At 32.4% G+C, this 26829-nt stretch overlaps 1 protein-coding gene across 1 annotated transcript in view; it reads right to left on the minus strand.

Moving 5' to 3' along the window:
- The window catches only part of LOC111028627, a 42527-nt gene extending 30672 nt beyond the window's left edge, over positions 1-11855 (minus strand). The window contains exons 1-2 of the mRNA XM_022307353.1: positions 11745-11855; positions 4110-5050 (exon numbers count right to left, since the gene is read on the minus strand). Of these exons, the coding sequence (XP_022163045.1) occupies positions 4110-4967 (858 nt within the window). The 5' untranslated portion in view covers positions 4968-5050; positions 11745-11855. The remainder of the gene's footprint in view (positions 1-4109; positions 5051-11744) is intronic.
- Positions 11856-26829: the final 14974 nt, after the last annotated feature.

Below are 26829 nucleotides of genomic sequence, written 5' to 3' on the forward strand. Positions count from 1 at the left end.
TGACTTTTTTTTATTGTGAAACACGAAATATCTTAAAAGTTATAAACATTTCATGGGATTTCTATGTATTTTCATTTTTAAACGGTTACAAGTACAACATACTATTTTAAATTGTCTACGATTAATCTGCGTTTGTTCTTAAAACTCAAAAATGTTTTATATTTTCTAAGATATTGCCTGTAGTTCCAGGATAAAAGAATCATCTAACTTGTATATATACTTATATTGTATAATATATTATAATCGTCAATCAAATTCGAGTTTTTTTATTATTTATTCTGTCGATAAACGGAACGTTGGTCTTGTTACGATGAAAAAAAATGGCCGTAGAACGTTTTATGTACGTATATAATATATATATATATATGTATATAATATTTAGACCAGTGTTCTGCACATCGATACGTCCATTTATAACGTTTGCCTTGCCGTGAGTGGTTGACCCATATCCTCTAATACATTATTCTAATATACGGCCATTTCGTCAGAAAACGACATAAATCACACAGAGGCTTTTATCCTGCTGTATAATATCGAAGGGCAAAACGTAATAATATACACTCCACAGATATGTTTATGGTGTACCAGACATATTCGGCTGTCCGAATCTTAACATTTCTCCCATTTCGCATGCTCACCACTTGACCATCATACTACGTGTAGGTATAAGCGATAAACCATAGCGACTATGACAATACTAATATTATACATTTGTCTTGGGGAAATAATTTAGGACTATCGAATTCTATCGGACCGGATTCGTTGGCGACGCTCCAAATATGTTCTCGTACACAATCGATAGAGCGTCTTCGACCAAAATATTTCCCAGGATACTACAGGACCTGGACGTTAACGAACGAAATGTAGCGATTTCGAGGTTAGAACTACAAAAAAAATCTTGATCGCTGCCCCGTAAAGAGTGTTATCTTTATGACTATATGAGAATATTAAATATTAAATGTGTTTTAATACATACAATAATGATATAAACTTTTTAAATAATAAAAGTAGCTTGGTACTAAGTAAATAATAATAATGCTTCGGATATCTTGAGTGTGTTTTGATAAATCTGGCATATCATCCATGATAATATATGGATAAACAGCAATCCAATGACTGTTATATAGAAATGGTAGCCTTTATAAGTCGATAATTATTAATTTTAAAATAAGCATATTTAAAAAAAAATTTAATTCGTTTTAATACCCTAGTTAGTGACCTAATAACTAAGTTTAAAATTACTAACAGTTTTCATGCTAACTGGGTCACGTGGTTATACTTATAATGTTATAAAATATGCATGTGTACGAAATCATTTTATTTTTTGCTAAAACCCCTTATTACACTAACCACTCAGTGTTGAGATAGGATCTCGTCCCAACAACTACATGGATTGTAGAGTGTGAAATTCCGATATTGATCAGCACATGCCTACATGTCTTACATACTATGGACATTGCTTCCCTAGTTTCAAATGCATTATATTGCATTATATTAAACAGAAAAATAATAATTCTTATAACATTTTTAATTTGTAATACTTATATAGGATATTTAATTATTTTTTATTATTGTCTTCGGTTATAGAGCATTATTGTACGTAATTTTAATATTCATTAAAACACAAACCCAGAAAAATATTATAATATATGTTCGGTTGATGCTACTCTATCAAAGTTTATTCGCTTACATGCACCATTTAACTAAAACTTTCTAAAATTATCAGTATAATGAGGGTCTTGTCTTCCCGTCTCAAATTTTCACCAATTTACATCAATTTTACTGAAGTCAGTCTCGATAATAATATAATAATGCTGTGTATTATCTAGGTTAAGCGATCTATATTTAATAAATAAATATTATTTATACATTATGATATTTTATTTTAACAATAATAATACGAAGCATTCACTACAAAAAAATGAATATTATTGTATGTCGTGCGAACATTTTATAATAGTTTTCTTGTATTTCCCAAACATTTTATAATATATTAATAATATACCTACACATGTTTTAATACATACTATGTAAATACAACCAATTCCAAATAAACGTTGTTGAGGCGTATGTAATGCTGTTTCTACACGAATCTATGAATAATACAGATAACTGATGCGAGTCCTACGCCATTACGAGACGTCCTGCACTTTATCCTCTGTATAAACAAGCTACTTGTTTCGACAGCCCAGAGGTGATATTATGGAAGTGCAGTCAAGACCCATTTAGCCGAATTTCTTCAGCACTTAAAATCATTATACTATAAGCATTTGACGGTAGTGTGAAAAAAAAGGTTGGTCGTGGGTCGTAATTCTTGGTTAGAATTTTATCACACTGCACACATAACTAGGTACTTACTGGCCAACGGCACAGTGAAGCGAAAACTAAAACTATTTTGAAACTGAAGCCGGCGAGACAGACGTGGAGTTGACGAATGGTGACCAGAAGGAAACCGAAAAAAACAGACGACAGCCACGACTATTGCGTAAGACTTGATGACCAAAGAAAAATATCGTGGTTACCCACTCACTGGGCGGTAAACAATTACCGTCACCTCAATCAAGTGGTTGCCGGTGCACGGTACAATCTGGGTTTATACAACATGACAAAAAAAAACATAAATCATCAAAATCTTGTTGGGTTCTAACCAACACGGACCGACTACCGTAATCACAACTGAGTAAGTCTCCGACAATATTGTTTGCGGTAAGTACCACTTACGGACAACCACGATATTTTCCGTTGCAGTAATAAGATTTATAAAAAAAAAGGACATTGCAGACAAATCTCGATAATATTCTAGTTTTTGAGGTACAAAGATACGTACAAACAAATAGTATAATGCAAAGTCTTGATCATCTCCAGCCAGACAACACATTCTGACCATTTTCTGGGGCTTACGAGGCAGGACAAACCAATATCATTATTAACCTTAGAAATGTGGCATAAATTCATAATATTATAAATTAATCAAAGTAAGTCCCTAAAATCGATCTAATTTGTCAATTTTTTTTTTCAAAATAGTTCAGATGGGTCGAGGCTTTTACATAATATTAGAAGAGTAAATGTAGACAAAACATAAATAAGTGCCAAATGGTATTTAGTTAGACAATATAATCATTAGAACTACTAATTTGAAATATGATAAGCATTTTAATTATTTAATTTTTTATACATATCTTGTAGTCAAATACGATTTCGAATCAGGTATAATATGAAGTATTCAAACAACGCCTTTTGAATATATTTTCTTGTGTTCTATATTCGTGTGAAAAATGATAAATACTTTATATACTTTATTAATAGCTATTAATAATAATTTTAATATCTTAATAATTATTGTTGTATGAATAAAAAAGCAAAAGGCTCTTGCATCTGCGAAATTTACCCCAAATGTTTTAACAACATAATAGATACATTTTGTTGGCCTGGATAAAACTTTTTCTTCTAACCGATTTTTTTTGTGCGTAGCGCTTTGTTTATTGCCATAGAAACACAAATCAATAAAAAAAATAAAAATATTATATAAAAACCAATCTATAATAAATCTTGATTCATTAATTTCCTAACAAAATGTATAGCATGCTACTAGATATTTTTCTACCGCACTATACCCAAAAACATAACTTTAATTTTTCAATTTTCTTTGCAGAGGAAAAATATCTAGTATCATACTACATTTGTTTTTTATATTTTTCAACCAATTACCAAAAATCTTGATATTAGACTCGAATTTCAAAATATCAATAAAGTAACTTGTAAACATAATATCAAATAGATTTTATGCAAAATATGCAGTAGCGAATTAGAAGTTTATAAGTAGCTACGGAGATTGGGAAGACCATGAAAACTGACGCCATAGATATTGAACAAAAGATGTAGGTAACTCAAATTGTGTTAATTGTTAAGTATTGGGTAAAATGTTTACAATCAAATGAACAATATTGGAATGTTTACAAATACATATATATATATATATATATTATAATAATATATAAGTGTGTACAGAGTAAGCATTTCTTTTAAATAAAAAGTACCCACCTGGCTCTTTATTTTAAAAACTATATTTACTCATACACACACGACTGTATAACGTCCGACCGACTTACCTTGCACGAATCGCACGACTTGGCGGAGTACTTTTGGTTGCAGTCGTACCTGACCAACACCTCGTTGAACTGACATGACATGGCGGCCGCGATATCGTCCATGTCAAGCGCCTTGTTCACCTGGTCGACGCACGACTCCTTGTCCGCGTACGGCTGCTGTACGACCGACTCGACGGTGTGGTGGCAGCAGTGCCGGAGCCGGTACCGGGACAGCCGGCCGGGCCGGCCGTACGCGCCCGGGTCGTCCGGGCACATGGCCGGTATGAGCTGCCGACGGGCGTATTCAAGGCACTGATGATTACTACTATTTGTATTATTATTATTATTAATATTATTATCATTATCGTTATCGTTATTATAATTATTAATATTATTACTATCGTTATCGTTATTATTATTGTAATCGTAATTAACATTATTATATTTTTTATCATTATTATTATAATTATTATTATTATCGTTATCGTTATCGGCACGTCGGGCGCACGGGATGGCCGCTGGACACCGCGGCGGGCCCGGGCCCTCGCTTATCTGTCCGGTGCACGCCGGCTCCCGGAGCGACACGCGCACCAATTCGCAGGCTGCGGTTCCGGCCGTCGCGTTGTCCGCGACCGGCGGCGGCGGCGACGGTGGTGGCTTTGACGACGACGGGGACGGGGACGAGGGCTGCGGCCCTGTCCGGTGCATCGCGGCGACCACGGAGACCGTGGCCGTGGCGGCCGTGACGGTGGCCGTAGCGGCGTACGCCGCGGCGGACGTTGGCGAGGCGCCGGTTGCGGTCATGACCAGCGCTGCGAGCACCATCGGCCAAATGACGACGAGACGGATGAGACCGCCGCCGGTGCTGGCAGCGCGCATTGTACCGCCGGAACCGGCGCCACCACTCTATCACAACCGATCCGGCCGTTTCGCCGCGGAATCCGCATTTTTCCTCCTTGTACCTGAAACACAAGATGGAACGTTTCAATTTCGATATTATAAAATCGTTAACGTTAGATATTCATCCACGTGAGGGGAGGGGCTAAAGTACTGAACCCGATTTTAATATTATTTTTTTTTTTACTTATAACATTATAATTAACAAATTATAAACAAGATACGTTGTAATAATATGAATAACAATATGTTATTGATCAAAACCAGTTAAACATTTTAATTTAGATAAAAAGTTATTTTTTTTAACCTTTTATCTTCATAATTAACTACCATAATTGACAGTTGCAGAAATTATTTAGGTTTTTCATTTGATTTAAAAAATATTCTATCAAGTTAAAATTAAAATTATTTTTAAATTGTTGGTTTTAAAGTTCATATAAATTAATATCATCTTAGACTATAATAATAATAGTATGTAATAGTACTATAATTTCTGCTGAGCACTTATACCTCGATAAAATAATAGTAAGTACATTGAAGGTGAATTTTTATGTATGCTCACCCCACATATCTTTATCTAATAGTTCATTTATTCGAATTCTAATTTTATCATTATTATTTATCATTTATAATTTGAATAAATGCATTATTTAAGCATCAAATAGGGAATTAGAGCCGAGCATGCATCAAAAATCACCCCGAAAACAAAGATAGGCACACAATTCTCTTTCTGTGATCCAAACTAATTTAAAAAGTAGATTAACTTGTTTTAAACCAAGTTAATTAAATATATTTTTTTTTAATTTAAATTTTAAACTTAGCGAGTTAACTGTATTATTTTTAAACTATCAACTAACTGATTTTGTGATCATTTAACTTGAGTTAATTATTTTCATTTACTTGCCCACCTTTGTAGGTATAATATGTCACAGTGAAACAATTAAATAATGATATATATTGCAGGATAGTAAAAATAATACTATATTAACATAAAACATAACGTATCAACACAAATAATTAAAAATATCAGTAATGAGTTTGAAAAAATTTACTCGAGAGTAAGTTCAAGACTTTTGTATCAATTAAATCAAAATAATTTAGCGTATTACATAAGGAGAAACGATCAATGGGATTATTGAACCCTGTGGACTTCGGTGCGTTACAGAATGTAGGGCAAGAGCTTGATAGCTGTTGATATATCAGTATATAATATAAAAATAATATTTTTTGATAATATTTAATAATTGAACGAAAGCATAATATAATTGTGCTCAGCAGCGGATTTAACGGAGAAAATATAGACATTCGCAAACTCGGCCTCTCACAATTCATTTTTTTAACTCATTCAAAAGCCGAATGGAAAATGGTTCGATCTAATAATTCCAGGAATGATGTATCATGTGTACACTGACTGGTAAAAAAAACTACTCATCTAAAACCGTACTCCAATATTATTGGCAATTTATACTCGTATATTATATATTTATTTTTATGTATATTATATGTCGTCTACTATAATTGTACACAATATTGCAATTAATGATTTTTTTTTTCTAAAATTTAAATTTCAATAATATGAATATTCCGTTTAAAATAAAGCTATTGCGTTACAAATTTGATGTTGACATTTATATAGAGAGGTTCCTAATTAATTCGGAGTTCATTGTAATTCGGTTTAATTATAATTGAAGTAATTTAACTCAAATAATTTATTAAAAAACTAGAAATGTTACCCTCCTACTCCTAAGTAATTATTACATTTTATTGGGCTCTCTGTTATGTTAGCGGACTTTCCATTTTTCCTTAATCCACCATGGAACTTCATACGCGTCCCGTATAGGAATGTATCGAAATGGGATTCGTGTGCAGTCGGTGGTCGATAGCTATGTGGCGGAATGTGTTTTGCGCTCCCGACCTTTTAATCGAGTGAATTTGGTTTTACCTTCAGACTGGGTCCTGCGCTAATGCGTTTACATCCAAATCGATTTCCGATGCAGCCGTTTCAGTAATAATGTCAAATATAGACGATAGATATTATAATGTTATACACGCGATAACCTAACCAGCTCGGCAGTATAGGTGTGCACAGTGTCACGGAAGAGTGTGTGCTGTATAGGCACCTACACCAAAAACAATAAAGAGCAATGACTTAAATTACTATGAAATAAATATGAACAAGAGAACACTAGTCGATTGTAAGCCAATGTACTGTCATTGTTGCGCTTTTAAAACATACAAAATTTTCAATTTCTAACTGAAATTATCATCCAATAAAATCAATAAGATGTCTCACTCATCATTATAAGAAATTTTAAATAATGAAAATATCATATGATATGACCTATTTTCAGCTCGGCCATGAATGCATAATGAAGGTTCAAAATAAAATATAAAAAAAGTTTCTTCTTATTCTTTTTGTGAATTATCAGAGTTAAGATTTATCACGCTTACGATGAGTACACTTCACTATAACAAGGAAAGAGCCGTCGGCTCGTTAAGGGATTTGCATTTTTCATAAGATTACGTGTATACGAGTTTTTTGTCTATAGTGTCATAAAACGGAGTATCGAATCCTCATTTATAACCGTTTAAAGCTTAATACAATTTATTTTTAATAACAATACTTTGTTAATGTAAAAACATGAATAACCTCAAACGATTTTTAAAAATAATAGATAACGTCATGATGGAGTTAAACAAAATATATTATCTAATTATACAAATATGAAACATTTTATCAAAACATTTAAACATATTAAGTAACGTTTCAGCTAATAAGCAAAAATAGTGGTTTAATAATTACAATACGTTACTTATTAGTTGTTATTGATTTTCAAATTTTTATTTTTTTTCTGAAACAGCGTAACCTACCTATAATGATGTTACAATATTGATTATAATATGTGTAATTTGTAATGATCTAGAATTGAACATATTGAATAATGAAACATTACTACAACAGATACAACTGAGTTTACCTGCCTATAATATTCTGAAGTCCTTACATTGAATATTTGCAAGTGAAAGGTTTCAAAAATAAATTTAATCTGCATAAATATTTCATTTTGAATATATCAATGTTTGATACAAGTGAGTATTTTTATACACATGAATCAGGTAGACTAGGGTCATCTTTAGTATTAACACAAGCAAACATTTTGTTTTTTTCAGTATAACTTATGAGGTACTTGACAAAAACGCTTCTAAAACCTTTCCCCGTTAACCGAAATCCTTATTCGAATTTAAAACAAAGGATCACCGCATGACATGTCTAAACACGACCCGTTTAATACGCATTTGGTGACGTGCACAAAACCTGAATCAGCCGTCAGCTTATACCTTTCAAGATCTTTATCCCATTCAAGGATCAAAAAAGAGTGGTCGACAAGTTCAGTCTCCGATTGCGATCTCGGATTGATTGCTTCCGGATCTTTTTCAAATGATCGACCATCAAAAATGTGTAGAATTCTATCCAGTCATAGAAAAATTAATTTTAATATCCATTATTCTAATTTGTAGAAAAAAAATCAAGAGACACATACCATATGTACTGAACGAAAATTAGATTAAGAAAAACAAAAATTGCATATTATAAAATTTTATTTCACATTTTCACAAACCAGCAACTAGATTTAGTATTATTAAAATCAGAGTAGGTACATCTTACAAATATTTTATTTGCTGATTTTATTTACCTTTGTTTTAACAGAAACACTATACCTAATTTGAGCTTTTTTTAAGTGATCAAACGACAAATTTATTAGAATTCTGATGGGATGAGAAATACAAGAAAAAAACGACTGCAAAAATGATAGCTAAATACGTATGAAAATGCTTGTAGTAGTCCTTAAGGAAAAGTGTCGATGTTTGTGAGTTGAAAGTCTGTGCCCTATCAGCAATCTCAATACTCTTTGCGATCCTAAAAATTTTTGGGTTCGGAGCTTTGCATTTAACATTAATTGTAGCCGAGAACAATTAGAAACAATAATTATAAAAATAAAATATGATTATTTGATAATGTAGTTAAAAAAAAAAATCACTACTTCATTACTTTATGAGTTTATTATTTTACAATAATTCAACAATACTATCATTTAAGTAAAACAAAAAAATGGCCATTAAGTGGGTACGTATCCCGTGCTATTGTTCAAAATAAATTGAGTCATAAAAAAAAATATACAATATTATCGAATTGAAAAATTAAAATAAACGATGTCACCAGCTTATCGATTCGTACATAGTGCTTGAAACGGTATTAACACGTCGTACTTTTATACCTGTCAATTTGATTAATTTTTTTGGGGTGTCACCGCCCTATATCGTACACACGACATATAAGACTATGTGCATTGCACTATACGGATAATAATAATAATGTTTACTGGTCATTAAATGATAAAACGTCTATATAGTGTATTTAATACAAAATATATCGACACGCATCGCAGCGTTCAATATAATGTTATTACCACGAAACACGTCATATAATATACTGCAAAAATAGCACAATATTCAATAATATAATGTTTATTTTAATAGGTATATTATATACACCCGGGCATTGTGTTTGTATTTCGTAAAATATAATAATAATATGTCTATTATATCCGGCACGACTGGAGGTAATAATAATAATATTAATATCGTTTATAAAGCCGGTGGTGGTAGTCCGACACCGATATCCACGAAAACGTACTTGTAATACCGATATCGTATTGCATACCGCAGCTATATACATCTCACTTAAAATAATTTAACAAACGAACGCGTTAACTAATCATCAAATATTTTCCTACAGGTATTAAATTCGTATCGTGCGTTCGCGGGACGTTCAATGTGCAAACCGAACTGAGTAAAAAAAAAAATGCCAAGCCCGAGACGATTTATACAATATTATTTAATACCATCTGCACCGTCTATGTAGGGTAGTTGCAGTCGGCCTGGTGTACATATTTGCAGTATCTCCACAATATAATAGTAATAATTATAGTCAGTGTCACGTCACTCAGCAGAGGTATACCCAACACCCACAGACCCACATAATATTGCAATGACACCACCGTCATGTTTAACTATTCGACGGGCGGTTCGTTTTCGTCGGCACGTGTAACCCACCGTCTCTATATACGTACGAGGTACCCTCGAATATCGCATTACGGATTACTTCGGGACAGGCGAAAGTGCAGGCTGTGTGGGGCGGGTGAGACGAATGGACGGATGGTGGGTAGGTGAAAGGGCCGGTAGAGGCTCGCGAAAGTCGGAGCGTTTCCGAGAGAATTCTGAAAACAATGTCTGAACAATATCCAAAGGTTCCCCGCCAGTAAGTGTGCATATTATATTATTGTTACCTATACATAATAAAATGCACTTATAGATATGAAAGTAGTATTATTAGGTATATTCGACGGGCATAGGTACTCTCACACACTGCACATGCTGTTCGCATCTATCTCATATTTTGAAATATTTTGACGTTGTCGGTTGATATATCATCCGTATAATATAAGAAAATATTATTGTTTTAATATGCGTCCGAATTTTCTCGCCATAAGTTTTTCTCGTTCGTCGTATTATAATACCGCAGGAAGCCGCACAGATGACTATAAATTAAATATTTTAAACGTTGCAGCGATGCGTGTGCCTTGAAAAAAATTGACAACAATTAAGCACTCGTAACCGGCAGTTCGTGCTCGACGATAATATGATATTGTTATTGTTACGGCATGAAGCTGCAGGAGGCATAGCGATGATGGCATACAAAATACATATTTATTATAATAATGATATATATATATATATTACTTCTGCAGAGTACCTACCTACGTCCTACACACGATACGTATAAATACGGTTACGAGTGATAATGGCGTGCAGGGCTGCAGATTTCCTTGGGCCTTTTTATTGTCTTATCGATTTTATTCGTAGCCCCGGGGACGTGCAGCAGGAGGCGTACGAAACGAATGCGTATAATAATAATATTATTGTCTTCGGATTGTCAGTCGTCATTATGCGAATATTGTACAAGTCTTTGTATGTGAAAGTACTTATATTAATGATAAACACCGCGTGACGACCGGACGATTACCGTAACGTGGTTTCCGGTAGACTACACACCAACACGGTCGAGGTACGCCCGGTCGACGGGTGGAGGGGCGATGGGGTGGAAAAGAGACGAATAAATTTAACGAACAACTACGTTTCGAAACGATTTTCGATACCTACTAAATAAGCTATCGCATAGTGACCACAGAGGGAGAAGAGAAAACCACGAGGGAAGAAAAATAACATTCCCAGTATTGTACAGTTTATAATATGCAATAGGTAAAAAAAACACATAGATTGACGTAACTAGCAGGAGACTCAAGCCCCCTCCCCCTACCGAAAGAAAGAAGAATATTTTCCATAGCTCGACGACCGATCCAATGTATAGATCTAACAAAATCATATCAGTGTCATAGTATAATTATTATTTGATATTACTAATTATATTGCATTGGTTTTTAATGAATATTGTAATTATATAACTAACACAAATTAATGTTTGATTTGTTCGTACTTTTAACCACCTTCGAAATCATTATATTTATTTAATATTAATGCATCATAGTAAAAATAAGAAGAAAAAAAACTTCTTTAAGAAATAATTTTAGGTTCCGGAATTAACCCCCCCAGATAAAAAGAAGCCAATATATAGATACTCAACTACGCGGTTGTTAAAAAAAAATATATACTTTATATTAATATGATCATAATAATTACTTGACGGATGAGTCGGTAGCGCGTAGTGGTGGCGGTGGCGATGGTGATGGTAATGTTGTACAACAGCTGCAACTGCCTGAGGAAACGACGATTTGACGACTTTGGTGATGCGTTGTAGCGTCGTGTCGACGCCAGAGATCATGTCGCGTCGCCGGGCTGGTGACCCGCACAATCGACCATAACAACACAAGGCCCGCGACGGCGGCGGTCCGCTGGCCGCACACGACGACGACGTTGCCGTAAAACGGTGCGGGCTACGCGGCGGCCCATAATATCAGTGTAGATGGTGGCGTAACGCGGCTGACCACCGAGTCGTCGTCGCCGCCACCGCCGTAGTGGTAATAACAGTCGTTGCAGCACCGGTAAACGCAATAATGGTTATGGTATCAGTATTAGTGGTCGTGGCAACAGTCCGAGTCGGAGTATCACTAGAAGTAGTAGTAGTAGTATTATTCGAAGTAGTATTGGAATTAGTAGTACAAGTAAAAGTAGTGGTAAAAATAGTATCTGTAGTGTCGGCGGTAGTAATGTCGGAAGATGTAGTAGTCGATGCGGCAGCAGCAGCGGTAGTAGTATAGAACGCAGCGACGGTAACAGCGGCAGCGGTGGCAGCAACGGCGGCACGAGTAATAGTGAAGCCGGCGGCGGCAGCAGCGGTAGCGTTAGTAGCGGCGGCGGCGGCGTTGGTAGACATTGACGGCGCGACCGTCGTCGCATACGTCGACGACACCGCCGACGCGGTCATGACCACAGTGGCCGGTGCGCCAGCGTCCGGTGGTAACGCACGTTCTGACCCTTTTCTATGTTCCGGAATTGAAGGATTTAAAGGGAAGGAAAACGACGAGAAATTGAAAATCAAACGACACGAGCGGACTTTTTAGACCGCTCGCCCACGCGGAGTTAATCGCGTTACTTGCTATTGTTGTGGTCGTCGTCGTCTTCGTTACTCTTGTTATAATTATTTATAAAGTACTATGCTATTTTATTATAAGCCCACGGTCGTGATGATCGTTTGTCGGGCGCGAACCGATATCGCTGCTGAGCACGGACACCCGAACACTCGCTAACACCCGCGCTCGCGCACTCACACGCACACAGACGCAAAACACGCGCGCGCCAAACACGCGGCCGCGACGAGAAACACTTGCGAAAATCGGTGGGGGGCGCGACCGTCTGCGAGACTACTCTATACTGCACCGCGTAACGGGGTCCGGGGTATATATAGAGAGGAGCGGCGCGAGAGGGCGCCGCGGCGGTGGCCATCTTTCGCCGCCGCCGGCCGATCGATATGACGCGCACGCGAAGCACCCCCCCCCCCCCCAAGCGCGCACACCCTGCCCACCGAAGCGGTTTTCCCCGGCGCCGGCGCACGCACGCGCCACCGCGGTTTATACCACCGTTACTATATACTTGTGTGTATGTATGTACTTGTACGCTATGTACTTGGATAGATGTATATAATGTATGTATTATATATATATATATATGTATAATGTATATGTAATACGTATATGTATGCACGTCGGGCGTGGTGAAACTCAGCGGCGTGGGGATGAGGGGGAGGGCTGCAAGAGGGGTGGTGCCGCATATACTGTATAGACGCGAGCGCGGGGTGACCGCCACCGCACAGTATTTTATCGGCCGACAGTGAAAAAAGAGTAACACTACGACGACGACGACGACGACGACGACGACGAACAGTATATACGGAACGAGCGGTAATAGTGGTGGCGTTGGCGGTGGCGGCGGTGGCGGAGTATCAGGATGAAAAAAAACCTCTAATAGATAATGTGTTCACTTTCTTTCAACCCCCAAGCCCCACGATCTGCCCATTTCTCTCTATCACCCCCCCCCCTCACTCACGGTTTCTGCCTCTTTCTCACCGTCTCTCTCTCGCCCATTGCTCTCCATCCATCCCCTTTCAGTGCCTCACCCTCTGCAGTACATTCTCTCCGTCGCACTCCCGAAGCCGCGTACGATCAACCACCACCACCGCCCACGCACTATCCCGGTTCCGATAGTTCTGGACACATTCGATCACGGTCGTAAAACGAAAATACAAAAAAAAAAATTGAAACAATCGCCACCCACCCGGCAACCGATCGGCCGCCCATCCGATATATGCTTTCCAGCACGGTGCCGACATGCTTTTATTGCGGGGCCCGTAAGTCATAACCTAATTCGTACACGTGATTCCTACAACTTATAGCCTATAGGTGTATAAACATAAATAAAATTAATATAATATTCTGCTCCCCCCCCCCCCCCCCCCCCCCACACCCCCCCCCCCCCCCCCAAAAAAAAAAAAAAAAAAAAAAAAAAATACCCCCCCCCCCCCCCCACACACACACACACACCGGCTCGGCCAACAAGTAAAACAATCGAATGAGTTAAACGGACTTCAGCGGGGTGTTATGTCTCACCGTTTCACCGAAAATAGATACTCGATATGATACCGATCAGTAGTTCTCCCACGGCTATACACCGTGAAAATACTTGCGGCGATCACTTTAAGATGCTCTTATAAAAATCGATTTCTTTAAATGTGTCGCATTAGTCGAATAATTCATATTTTACTATATAATTATTTTCATAGTAGTGGGCTCAACATTTATGATTCAATAACGGAAACAATTTCGGCGAAAAGCATAACTGTAGCAGATAAACAGATAATAACAATAATTCAAAAATTTAAAAACTAATAAGCATAAAGAAAAACTGTCTGTGGGCGGAGCCGCCACTATCTCCCCTCAAATATGACGCGAAATGCGTTTTTGTTATTATCATTATTATTATCGCTGTATGCGGTCGTTTTGTCACTGATTATTATTATTATTATTATTATCATCACCGGATCGGTGAACAAAATGTATCTTTGACTACTCGGTATGAAAACCTGATAAAAACTCGCCGGTAGTCGCTTATTGAAAAACATCGAACAATGTACATATGTGTGTCAAAAATGAATTCGGAACATGAGCAAGAAGACAAGAAGCATTTCACGTTTCAATAACTTTGACGTGATTTCTTATTTAATAAAAACGCGATTCTTTAATTTGACACGCAAAGTAATCTAATTCTGTTGTCACGATTGAAACATGACGTATTCATCATCGGCATCACACGTGTTTTTCCCCTCCTTTCGGTGATATAATATTGTTAGTGTTATTATGATATTTAAATGGTTATGGAATTAATAATGTACCCACAACATTCGAATTAAAATCACTCGGGTTTTTCCAATATCACTGCGCATTTTTGGGTATAATGTTGATTGTGTCGATTATTGTTAGTAATATTAATGTTCCAGTTCATCTGCATTATCATAATATAGTAATATAATAATCCATATTGACGCGCAAATAACTTCAAATCGTCACCGTGACGAATTATTAATTTCAAGTGAAATTGATACGGTTCATGTATTTTTTGGTACACAAATAATATAATTCTGTCATTCTAAAATAATGCTTATAGCGAACAGATTAAATGAGTCTTTCGAGAAAATAATTTCTTCATATCCGAATTAATATATTTTTTTGTATCTCAATGACACTATATTTTTTTTTATTGGTAAATTACAAAAATGTATTTATAATAAGTATGTTATAAAGATGTGGTTTTTTTATATAATGTTGTTATTTTTATTTTTATTCTACACTTTTTTGATAAAATAAATTATTTATCATTTATACTTAACAGTTACCAACCACGGTATACAAGTATGTGATAGGTACTTGTTAAAAATAATAATATGAAACATAATAAACATAAGTTGATACTTAGACCAAAAGTAATAATTCAAATTAATTTACCCGACGAACATACAAAAAATTAGTATTCTGGTTTTTAAAATGAAAAGCATTTTTGGGGGTATTTATCATAGTTTAAAAATATATTATTTTAAATTATAAATTTCAGTAAAATTACACTAAAATTTCAAAAATGTAATAACTAAAATAATAATGATTTTCATAAAATTAACGTTAAATTCAAACTCGTAAAGTTATCAAAACTTACCACATTTACGGTATTGAATATTTACAAACTATTTATGAACTAAACATTGTAGAAATATGTTATAGGTAATAGATATTAGATGCTGTAGGCATACGTCAAAGTTTTTTCCAAAAAAAGTAATATTTAATCAAACTGAAAACCTTAAATTTATCTACAAAAAAACGTATTAATTTAGTAATATCCATTAGGTAAATCGAATATAAGTTTTGATCTAATTCGACTCAAAATTTAAACAGTTATTTTCAATTTCGCCGATTTCAAACGAACTGGTTTTTTGTTTGTCTTTCATAAAATTATAATTCTAGATGAATTTAAACACTAACCAAAATATTATTTTATGTTTTTAAAGTTATACGTCGTAATTTTGCTTTTAAAAATGTATTTTTTTCCTTTTCTTATGCACTTTTCAATTATATTTAAAAACAAATTAAATCATAACAGTTATAAGGTTATAATTTATAAATGCTGTAGTCGTATAATAATAATAATAGTTAACACTTAACTACTGCCCACTTTTAAAGTTTGCCTACCACAAGTAAGAGGAAATATATGCTACAAAGATTTAAATTATTTACATTGAATCACAGAAAAACAGTGAACCGAAGAACATGAAAATGTATGTGTGTTGCTTAGACAACTTCTGGTGAAAAAATACTATACATGTATAAATAAACCTCAACACAATTTTATTTTAATATTATTCAAAAAGTAAATATTATTTTAATATATTATTATCTAACCAAAAAATTCAACGTTTTTTACCTCGTTTTCTTTCGTTTAAAAGTAATGATATTAATCTATTTGCGTGATAAGGAACGTTTAAATCTACTTAATTTTCAGCCGTATTATCCATTATCATTGTCTGAACGGTTTCTTGGCATCCGTTTGCAGTTCTATACCATTTGGTCTGTCGCCGTTAAAAAGCCACTCCTTTCTATATAAAACAGATCGTTTTCCCTTAGAATTACCCTAATGTATAAGGCAATCGTTTTACGTATAAGGAAATTATTAACGGCCAAGAGTTAATAAACTGTTGAAAATGATAAAATATATTTTTTTGGAAAATAAAACTATCACCGCTTATAGTCAAACATCTCTATGCAAAGTTATACCTAAATAATTACAGTGTAATTAGAGTAAAACAACATTTTTTGTTATTATTCAGTACTTCACAATGACAAAATTAGACAAAACAATTAATATATACTTGTGGTTTATTTTTTTAGCTCAATAAATAATGGTAAAGATCGATATAGTTAATTAGGTACTTTTTAATCTAAGGCATCATAAAAACTATCCATCAAGAAATTATAAATCGCAACTATCCATTTAAATGTTTATTTTATACAAGTTTAGTACTTAACTCGATTAAGAATGCTTTTTAGTTTTTACTTATAAACATGAAATACTGCATGATAATTCATACGTGATACACAACAATATGGGACAGAGGCGTAGACAGTGAATTAGATGATCGGACTTAATAAACCAATTTTCATAACGATATTGTATTATTTTTGGTTTGATATTTTTGGAAAGTATACCTAGTGGCTAGTATTTTCAAAAAGAAATTATTTTCAATAAGTAATGTTATAATAACCGTAAAACAAATGAATCTAAACCGAAAATAGCTGTTATATTCCAATAAAAACTCAATAAAAAGTACCAGAACTATTCCCAAGCAATTGAAAAAATCAAATTATTTTGATTAAGTAATATTCGTTATAGGGGCGCTATGGTCATGTCTTGACGTATCGTCATAATAAGACATTTAGACAAGCCCCTACTAAAAGTTTTTAATCTTAATCAAAACGAATTCAACCAGAACATTTACCGGCTATCCTAAAATTTAGCAATCCTATTACATTCAAAAGTAGTTGTTGAAAAACTTCTTAAAGGCCATCATTCTCTGTTATGCAAGTGGCATTAGTAGTCATATCCATACGCACTGAGTGCAACGTCCTCCCCCACCCTTGTTTCGTGAACTGCAGTAATGAACGTATTTATGTTGAGATGTCCCATCAACTGAACTGTAAAAACGTCATACAAAAATTGTTTAATATTTCAAAAGAAAAATCATCCTAAAAACTTAAAACTAATATTTTGAAATAACAATAAATTTTAAAGATTTAGATGATTAGTTTTTTATCCTCGTTTTTCCCTTATTATGAAAACGCCCTAATACTACAACTTGTAACTAGACAATCAAAATACCTACTCGATGCACGCTTTTGAAATAACTTTTTCCTACTTCGTCCAAGAGTTTGTAATTTGTATACCAGCTGAGCTAATTTATATTTGGGGATCTGATTAAGTCTTATATTTATTAAATTATTTATAGTTAATATTTCATGCGCGTAAATAATAAAATAACGGTCGCACGGCATTTTAGATATGCAATTTAGCTACACCGCTGTGATGGTCGCATTATCTCGGCATCGCGTTGCCATGGTATAAAATAACTTCAATGATAAAATGAACAAGTATTTAATATGGCGTTGTTTCTAAAATAGTAGTATCATCTAACAAAACACTCATATCCACGTTTTCACCGGTCAAGTCAAGTCACTCTACATTATGGAGAAAAAAAACTAAAAAGTGTACATGTGAAACGATGTTTTCCCAAACCAAAGTACCAAATGTAGTCATATACGAAAGTACGAATTTGTATTTTTGTTTTTTTTTTTTGTTGACATTTAAAACTTTACATAGGTACAACATATTTTAAATCGTTTCTGATATTTAAATAGTTTAATATATTTAAAACTGTAAAAAAAACAATGTCATAAACGAGACTGTATAAATAACAACCATGAAAAAACAAATTATATTAAGTTATTTATAAAAACATTGCAGGTTATAAAAAGTAGAAACATTATAATGTTGTGTAATTAAAAAATGTGTATCAAATATAGTACATGCAATAGTAAGTAACGCATAAATGATCTCTAGTCATGTGTATTTCACTGTTTTCATTTATTTACAAAATAAAATTTATATTTTGAATGATTTTTATTATAACTCACGACTAAATGAAAAATAATAGAACATAATCAAAGTTGTCTGAATTTGATTTTGAGAAAAAAAATGTTTATATTATACAAAATCCAAGAGTGTATAATGAATACCCATACATCAATATCTTTTCACTTAAGAACATTATTTAAAGGAAGGCACACATGGTCTCAATGTACACTAAATATTAAATACAAAAGAAAACGATTAAATGCGTGCTCGGTCTCAGTTTTGAACAAAGCTCTTCGGTGAGACTATAAATAGTATAGTAAACCCTATGTACAAACATACACCAATATTATATACCAATTTTCATTGGAATTAAGTCTAACTTTCTAGGACAAAGCCAATACATATAAATTATAAATCTTTCGACCTATAGTAAATCTGTCAACTATGTTGATGAATTGAACATGTGTATAGTTTAAATTTAATCGATTAATACAATATAATCGCATAATACAGAATAGATACATATATTAAGCCACGAACAATTAAAAATAATTTTTAAAAAGAAACTTAGAATATTACGTCTCAACGTTTAAATCTTCTATTCAAATGCTATTCATTTGACAACACTATATGCCTTGAAATGTCTGATTGGCCATGGCAATTACTATTAGACCTGTCTATCTGATAAAAGTATATTATAATATCAGTTCGGTATTATTTCGTTCAGGAAAATTACATTTTATCCAATATATTAATATTAATGAAATAGACTACCTATTTATATTTATGAAAATATAACTTTCAAGTTTCAACAAAATAATATTAAGTTTTAAGTATTTTTTTGACTAATTTTCAAATGCAATTAAGTACTAACAGAATATAATTTATATCAAAATCTTATATTTTTAAATCGTCATTTGTTTAATATTTTAAATGATTTCAAATGATGAATTCAAAATACACAATCAAATTAATTTTTATTTAACAAAAAATATTCAATAATATTAAGTCAATTGGAATGCCGTATTGATTTAATCAAGTTGTAAGACTAGCTATATAGGTATGTAGTTTCAAAAAAATATTCATCTAAGGTTTGTTAATAATTTACATTTTATCAACATTTTTTGGTATTATAATGCATTTAAATTGTACATTTAATATAAAATATACCTACCTACATGGTTTTTTTTTTAATCCATATAATAATATTGTTACATCATTTTTTTTTTTTTTATATTAAATACAAAAAATATATAAACTGATAAAATCTAAATGAAAAACAATTAATCCTAATTGTTTTATCTTTATACATAGTAGGCAAATGGCAGACAATAAACAATAATTAATTGTAATTATATTTTGTCTTAGAATCCACCACGCCCCGTAGCGTAGACTTGAGTGTTCTGTATTTAATGAGGTTTTTTTTATATATTATTGTTATACGGTTGACAATCACAAATTGCCATTTTCCAGTGTCGCAGTCTTTTTTAAACACGAAGACGCCAAGAGGCCTGACAGTGGCACGAGAAGCAAAACCGTGATTAACGACTCGCTATAACGCATTGACCATATCATATAATAATGACTATTGTCGTCTTACATCATAACCCTAATCAAAATCTCAAAAGCGATATTGTTTTTATTAGCTTTAGTCGACACCGAGTGCGGCTAAAGCAGAAACAAAAAAATCGACTTTTGTTTTCACGTGATAGCCATTAGGTATTAGTAATTACGATGAGTGCTATTCGTATAAAAATATCAGTTTTCTAAATTTAACATGGCGTATTATAGCGATACTCTTAAAAATAGATCATACACATTGTCCAAGATAAAGATAGGTATTACATTTCTATTATACTGCGTAATGTAAAAAAAACCTCTTTTTTTCCACAGTTCGTGTGTCTGCTAAAATTACTTTTAAAATATTGATAATATATTTGTCTGGCTTCAACTAATACAGTGCTTGCACTTAATTATTAAACCAACCGTGATTATAAAAACTTACATAATTATTAACAGCATGATTTCATTATGAAATATAGGCCACGAATAACTATTATTATTACCAAAATAAATCAAAGTTTAAAATCACCTCTAGAAGTTAACAACATGATATTTTTGTATTGTTGAAACATTAATTTTTAAGATAAAGTAAAATATTGATTCGGTTCTGTATTTCAAAATTTTACATTAATATAAGTTACATGTCAATAACACACATTTTTCATATTCCAAAATCAATAGTTTTTATACCTACATGTGCACACGACATATTATAATATTATATAAATCCTAAAGTATTCTTAAATAATAATAAAAACAATATTATAATGCATTATAATATATTATTTTCTCCGTATCGCGTTGTAGGTAAATAAGTATAACAAACGACGACCGCATTGATGTTGTGCACCTACACTGAAGGTCCTACAGATTGAAAAATATATTTCATTCGGTATCAATATAAATAATAATTACAACGTCATCACACGTTTCATATTCCAAAATCAATAGTTGTCGTACATACGCACGTGACTTATTATAAATATTATTTTATAAACGCTAAACTATTTTTAAATAATAATGATAGTGTCATCAATGCGTGGCTCCTTTTATCCAATTATTTTCCTGTGAATGTACTTTTAGCATATATTCTTATTGTATCAATGATACAGATTGTATATTACTTGTTAGAATAAAAAAAAATAAATAATAATAATAATAATAACAATATTTTATTTTCTCCAGATCGTGTAGCTGTAGGTTTAGCAGATGACGACCACATTGATATTGTGTTCCTACATATTGAAAAATAACGTAATATTATTTCAGTCGACATATTAATAATAATTACAACCGCCGTAGCTAAATTATTACAACCTTATCACATGTCAAGCGGGAATATAATAGGTAGGTACGAACTAAATTAATTTTGATTGGCTTTTGATGTCGTAACCGTGTTATAGTATGTAGGTATAACCAAATATCCAGCACGTTGCACGTACACGTGAAACAAAAACTTTATTGAACGAGATTTCCCGTGCGTGCATCTTAATAGCTTTTGTCTTAGTTCGGGGGTTTTAAGACAACAATAATTGTAATGCATATAGTTGTTCTATTTGTGAACGTAGCGGAAGACGTGTTATATAGTTTCTTCAAAATAAGCCAACCTCATAAAAGGCGCTTTAATATAATATTAGTATTATGGCAACGCGTTGTTTTGATGTTAACGTAAACAGACGTAAATAAACATTTCTGATTAGTTAAGGCACCTAATCAAACGTATCGATCAACGTCCCTTTAGTACACTATTCATTATGAATTATTAGAATATACTACGCTCTAAAATATCAGCAAACATTTATAAATCTCAATTTTAGTTTTGATTTTAGTCTTTATTTGATTTTAATCACTATGGCAGCAGCTTTGGGAGCAATGTCAATTTCCTCAACCGAAAATCACCCGTTCATGACCACAAAAAGTGTTTTTTTGTATTAACAAAAAAAAATCGTGATTAATTCAACCATACTAAAATTAAACTCGGATGTCTAAAATACGTGTATAACACGTTATCATATTATATTGCAATGTCAGAATTATTAAGCCGTAACGAAATGTTTAAAAATTATTATGATTTACAAATTTAAAAAAATGATATCCATTCCATTTTGAGTAACAGGATCGTGAACTAGGAGTTTTAAAATCTTTCATTTCAAGGAAACGCCCATAAACAGACACAATATTACACATTTTATTATGAGAACAAAGTATTTGTAGATACCTACTATGGTGTTGTCAATTAAAATTCTTTTTTTTTATTTGAGTAGTTGAAAAATTGTTCTCATCATAATATTACGATAATGATAACTGTGATTTATATAATTAATTATTATTTCAATTTTAAAATCTAGAATTAAATCCCTATCGAGACCATTATAATAGACAAGGAAAAATGCTTTCATCATTTCAAGCCTCAAAAATATAGCTAAATATTCTTCTATTTTTTAAATTAATACCTATCCTATTTCCATATGTTTGGTACTTTAGTATAAGTCAAGTGTCTTTTAGACTTAATACGAACCCGAAAAGAACATAAAATCGCATTTCAGTAATTTTTATGTTATTTTTCTTTTTTTTGGGGGGGGGGGGGGGGGGGGGAGAAAATAGTATTTTTGTATTCATTGCATTAGGTCTTGTATTTAAGTGATTTAAAAAAAAAAATTCAGAATTTAATTCGTCGATTTATAACCAAGGAACTGGTATTATAGTATTTATGTCAAGATACGCGCGTCACACAATAAAGTGTAAGATATAGGAAGTACAATTTACTCTGTTATTAATAATATTATTTCTTTTCTACCGGTCGGTCCGTGGCGGGTACTCGAAATACTTACAACGTATGTGAGTGTATTTTTCCCCCTCTGCCGTGTTCAAGGTGTCACACGAGTCTTGATGGTCGAGAACCCATTGTCGAGAGCAATACACGATATGTGTACAACCGTATTGGCGAGTGGGCTACTTGAATCCCTGTGAAAAACGACCACGCCGCACGTTTCACGACATTTGTCACCTCCCGCAATTCATTCGGATGCTAGGCCGTATATAATATAATATTATTCCAAGTGACGAAACTGAATAAGTATTCCTACGACTGCGCGAGGCTGAACTCTGAGGCTGAAGTATATTATTTATTATTAAGATTTGTCTTACGACCTGAAGACTACAACTTCAACGACGTCCGCAGTATAATAATCACAAATGATATTACCTATGGGTAATACATTTTTAATCGCTTGAAAAATAAAAATATCAAATCGATATAGGTACTTAGCAGTGCAGTGTAATCAATTTAATTTTTTATCACAATTTTTGTAATTTTTTTTTTTGTATATGATTTGATAACTTCGTAGGTTAGTTTAATGCTATAAATATATAGAATTTTTGAATAATATTATTCACAGCGACGAAATTAAATACTGCGCAAGGCTGTACTCGTGTATAATATAATAGTATTAAGATTTGTCTTTTTTGACATGTAAAAATATTACTACTCTAACGTCCGTATTGTAACAACCACAAAGCATAATATTATATTTTGTTTTTATTAATTTTGAATCCGCAACAACAAAGATTATTGGCTTTTGACCAAGCTTTTAAAAGTATTTGTATGGCGAAGGTGATTAATATTACGTTTTACATTATTTACGAAGAAAGGAAACTAGAGGTCTTAAATACAATATATATATATTATATACCTAGTGCAATTTGTATACATTTGTGAATGGTTAAAATAAATGTTATAATTTAGTTAACTTTAAAAATCATAATATATTTTTATGTTGTCAGGGTCGGGGCCTAGTGCTTCATAGGGGCAAATCAGTTTTTTGAGGTTGTCTCTGATGTCACTTTATTTTCATATTTTCTTATATAGTTAAGTAGGTAGTGTTCTAGTTATGTACAATTCAGTATACTATACAAACCTACATAATTTTAAAACCCATGAGAGATGATAATTATCAAATCGATAACTTGGTAATAATAATGCTTGATTTAATATTACTATATTTTTTATAGTTTTTATATAATGTGATTTGATTACTTCATACATAATATACCTAATATTATGCAATTGTATATCTTACATGAAATATTTTATTTAAATCGTTAGTTTTTTTCTTTATATTACTTTTTGGTAATGTTAGCGTTTATGTAGCTACATTAGATTCACGAATTATATAAGCCAAACACGTCTCAGTCAACTGATTTTTCTTCGTTAAATTCACTTATAATTTTATTTTTTTCTGTAGAATAATCTGTCATGCGCTTTTTATACATTTTATTAAGATTGATATAATTGCAACAGTCACAAACTTTTAAAATTTAAAAAAAAAGTTTTAAAATAATATTTTTTCAATACTTCCCTACTGATAATGAACTAATATTGTAAATATTATGCCAAAATCAATGTAATTAGTACGTAAATATTTTTTTTTACAAAATTCTTAAAATATAATAAAATATTTATTTTATTTTACTTTTTAGTATTTCTTTTCACATGTTCATAAATTATCAGAACAATTATTATGCATCTACTTCATGACTTAGTACATTTATTCTCATAGTATCCATATTATTATCAACTGATTCGAGATAAAAATAAGAATACGTACTCATATTAAATTTTAGTATTGATTACTATTCAATCGCGTATGTTTAACATTAAGTTAATTAATACCTACTCTTTAAAATTTAAATATGATATTCTATTTTTCCATAGCTTAAGTACCATAATACTATATAACATGTATGTTTTATTTACTGTCGTCTTTAAAAAAATTAACATGTTTATAATAGGAATAAACGTTAAAATAATATGTTTAAGTAAAATAGAGAGTAATTTCAAATGTGTTAGCAATATACCAATCTATTTGAATATGTATCTATGTACATATTATATGTGATACAGTTTAATTTTTTTCTTGGGTTTATTTCACTCGGATTGTTGAAAATATTTTGGTCATTGTGTTTTCACACTGATATAACCCCAAGTGTATCCCAGTGGTGCTTTGCGTACTTGACAGATGAGTTGTGGTCTTGGATAATTATAAATACGCTGTGTATCACTCTTATAAGTGTAATGTAATTTGTAAGTATAAATGTAATAGGAGTGTGTCATTTCTGAATAATACTAGAAGGCATGTATATACGATCGTATATCATATGACATAATTCAACTACTGATGGAAATAACACTGTCCTCATTTATAAACATAAAAACGTATTCTTGAAAAAAATATAATATAATATATCTTAAAACTAAATAAAAATGCCTGTTTAAACGACGTCTTGTTTGAAAAATGTTATACATGGAATAATTCGCATAATATAATGTAACTATAATTGTATAGCTTTCAATATTCTGACTAAACACACACAGGTTATTTGTAGGCATTTGTTATTTATTATATAAACAACGTATTTTTCATTTGAGACTTAACAATTATAATTTGTTATGATTTTTCATCTTAATAGTGATTGTTATTGAAATTAGATAGTAGATACCTATTTATATTTTGTTATAATATTTCCATTTTTTCACGCAGAACAAATAGTTCAATTTAATAAATCTTGTTTTAATTTTGATCAAACGCTTATTCTTGATTAAGATCCTTAAACCACTGCTTTTTATTTCAAGTATTTAAGCTCAAACTATTTAAATTACATAAGTGTGTGGAAAATCGTTATTGAATTTATTAGTCTGGATACGTTGATACAATAAAGTAATAGTTACATTAAAGACATTTTTTTAATTAAAAATCAAATTAAAAAAAAAAATCACCCATAAGGATCCCCCATTCAGTGCGGGTTTTAAAAGGCAGCAACGCTATTTCCTTTTCAATTTCCTGAGCGGATTTCCCAGGATTTGTTTTCCTTAAAATGCACACCGACAAAACATTTCGCGTACTCGTAGATTTAGAATATTCAGTGGGTTTTTTTTCCATAGGTAACGTACAATATTATATAATTTTTCATTTAGTATCTGAACGCTGAGGTCATTTAATAATATATCGTGTGTTGTATGTATCAGCCAGGAGACCGAGGTAATTAATCCCAGGCAGATGGTCTGAAAAGCCTGTATGGTGTTAAGCTAGAAGGCTGTGCCAAACCTCATAGTTGAATTCCTTAATAACAGTCAGTTTAATATGTGTAATATAAATTAATCGTTTGGTTTTTATTGCCAATTATGAACAGACTACCACTGAACCGAGCAAATGTAGTTTCGAGTCTAGCACGTCCTATCGATGTTTTAGTAAATAAAAAATAACAATAATAATAAATTATATTATTTTGCCTGTATCAAAATATATGACACTATAAAGTTACTATTTATTTCATTGAAGTTTATTAGCCTAAATGTCTCGTAACCGTTGAAAAAAGTGCGCCGATTGACAATATGATATTACAATGTAACCATACGGGTGTGGGTATACGAACTCTAATCATCTTAGCCCGGACTTGTGAACGTCATAAAAAGTACCTATGCTACATGTACAATTTTCATGTAAGTTTCAACGTACGTCAATTATTTTTAACCTAT

This window comes from Myzus persicae, unplaced genomic scaffold (assembly GCF_001856785.1).
Source record: "Myzus persicae strain clone G006 unplaced genomic scaffold, MPER_G0061.0, whole genome shotgun sequence".
NCBI classification, from domain to species: Eukaryota; Metazoa; Arthropoda; class Insecta; order Hemiptera; family Aphididae; genus Myzus; species Myzus persicae.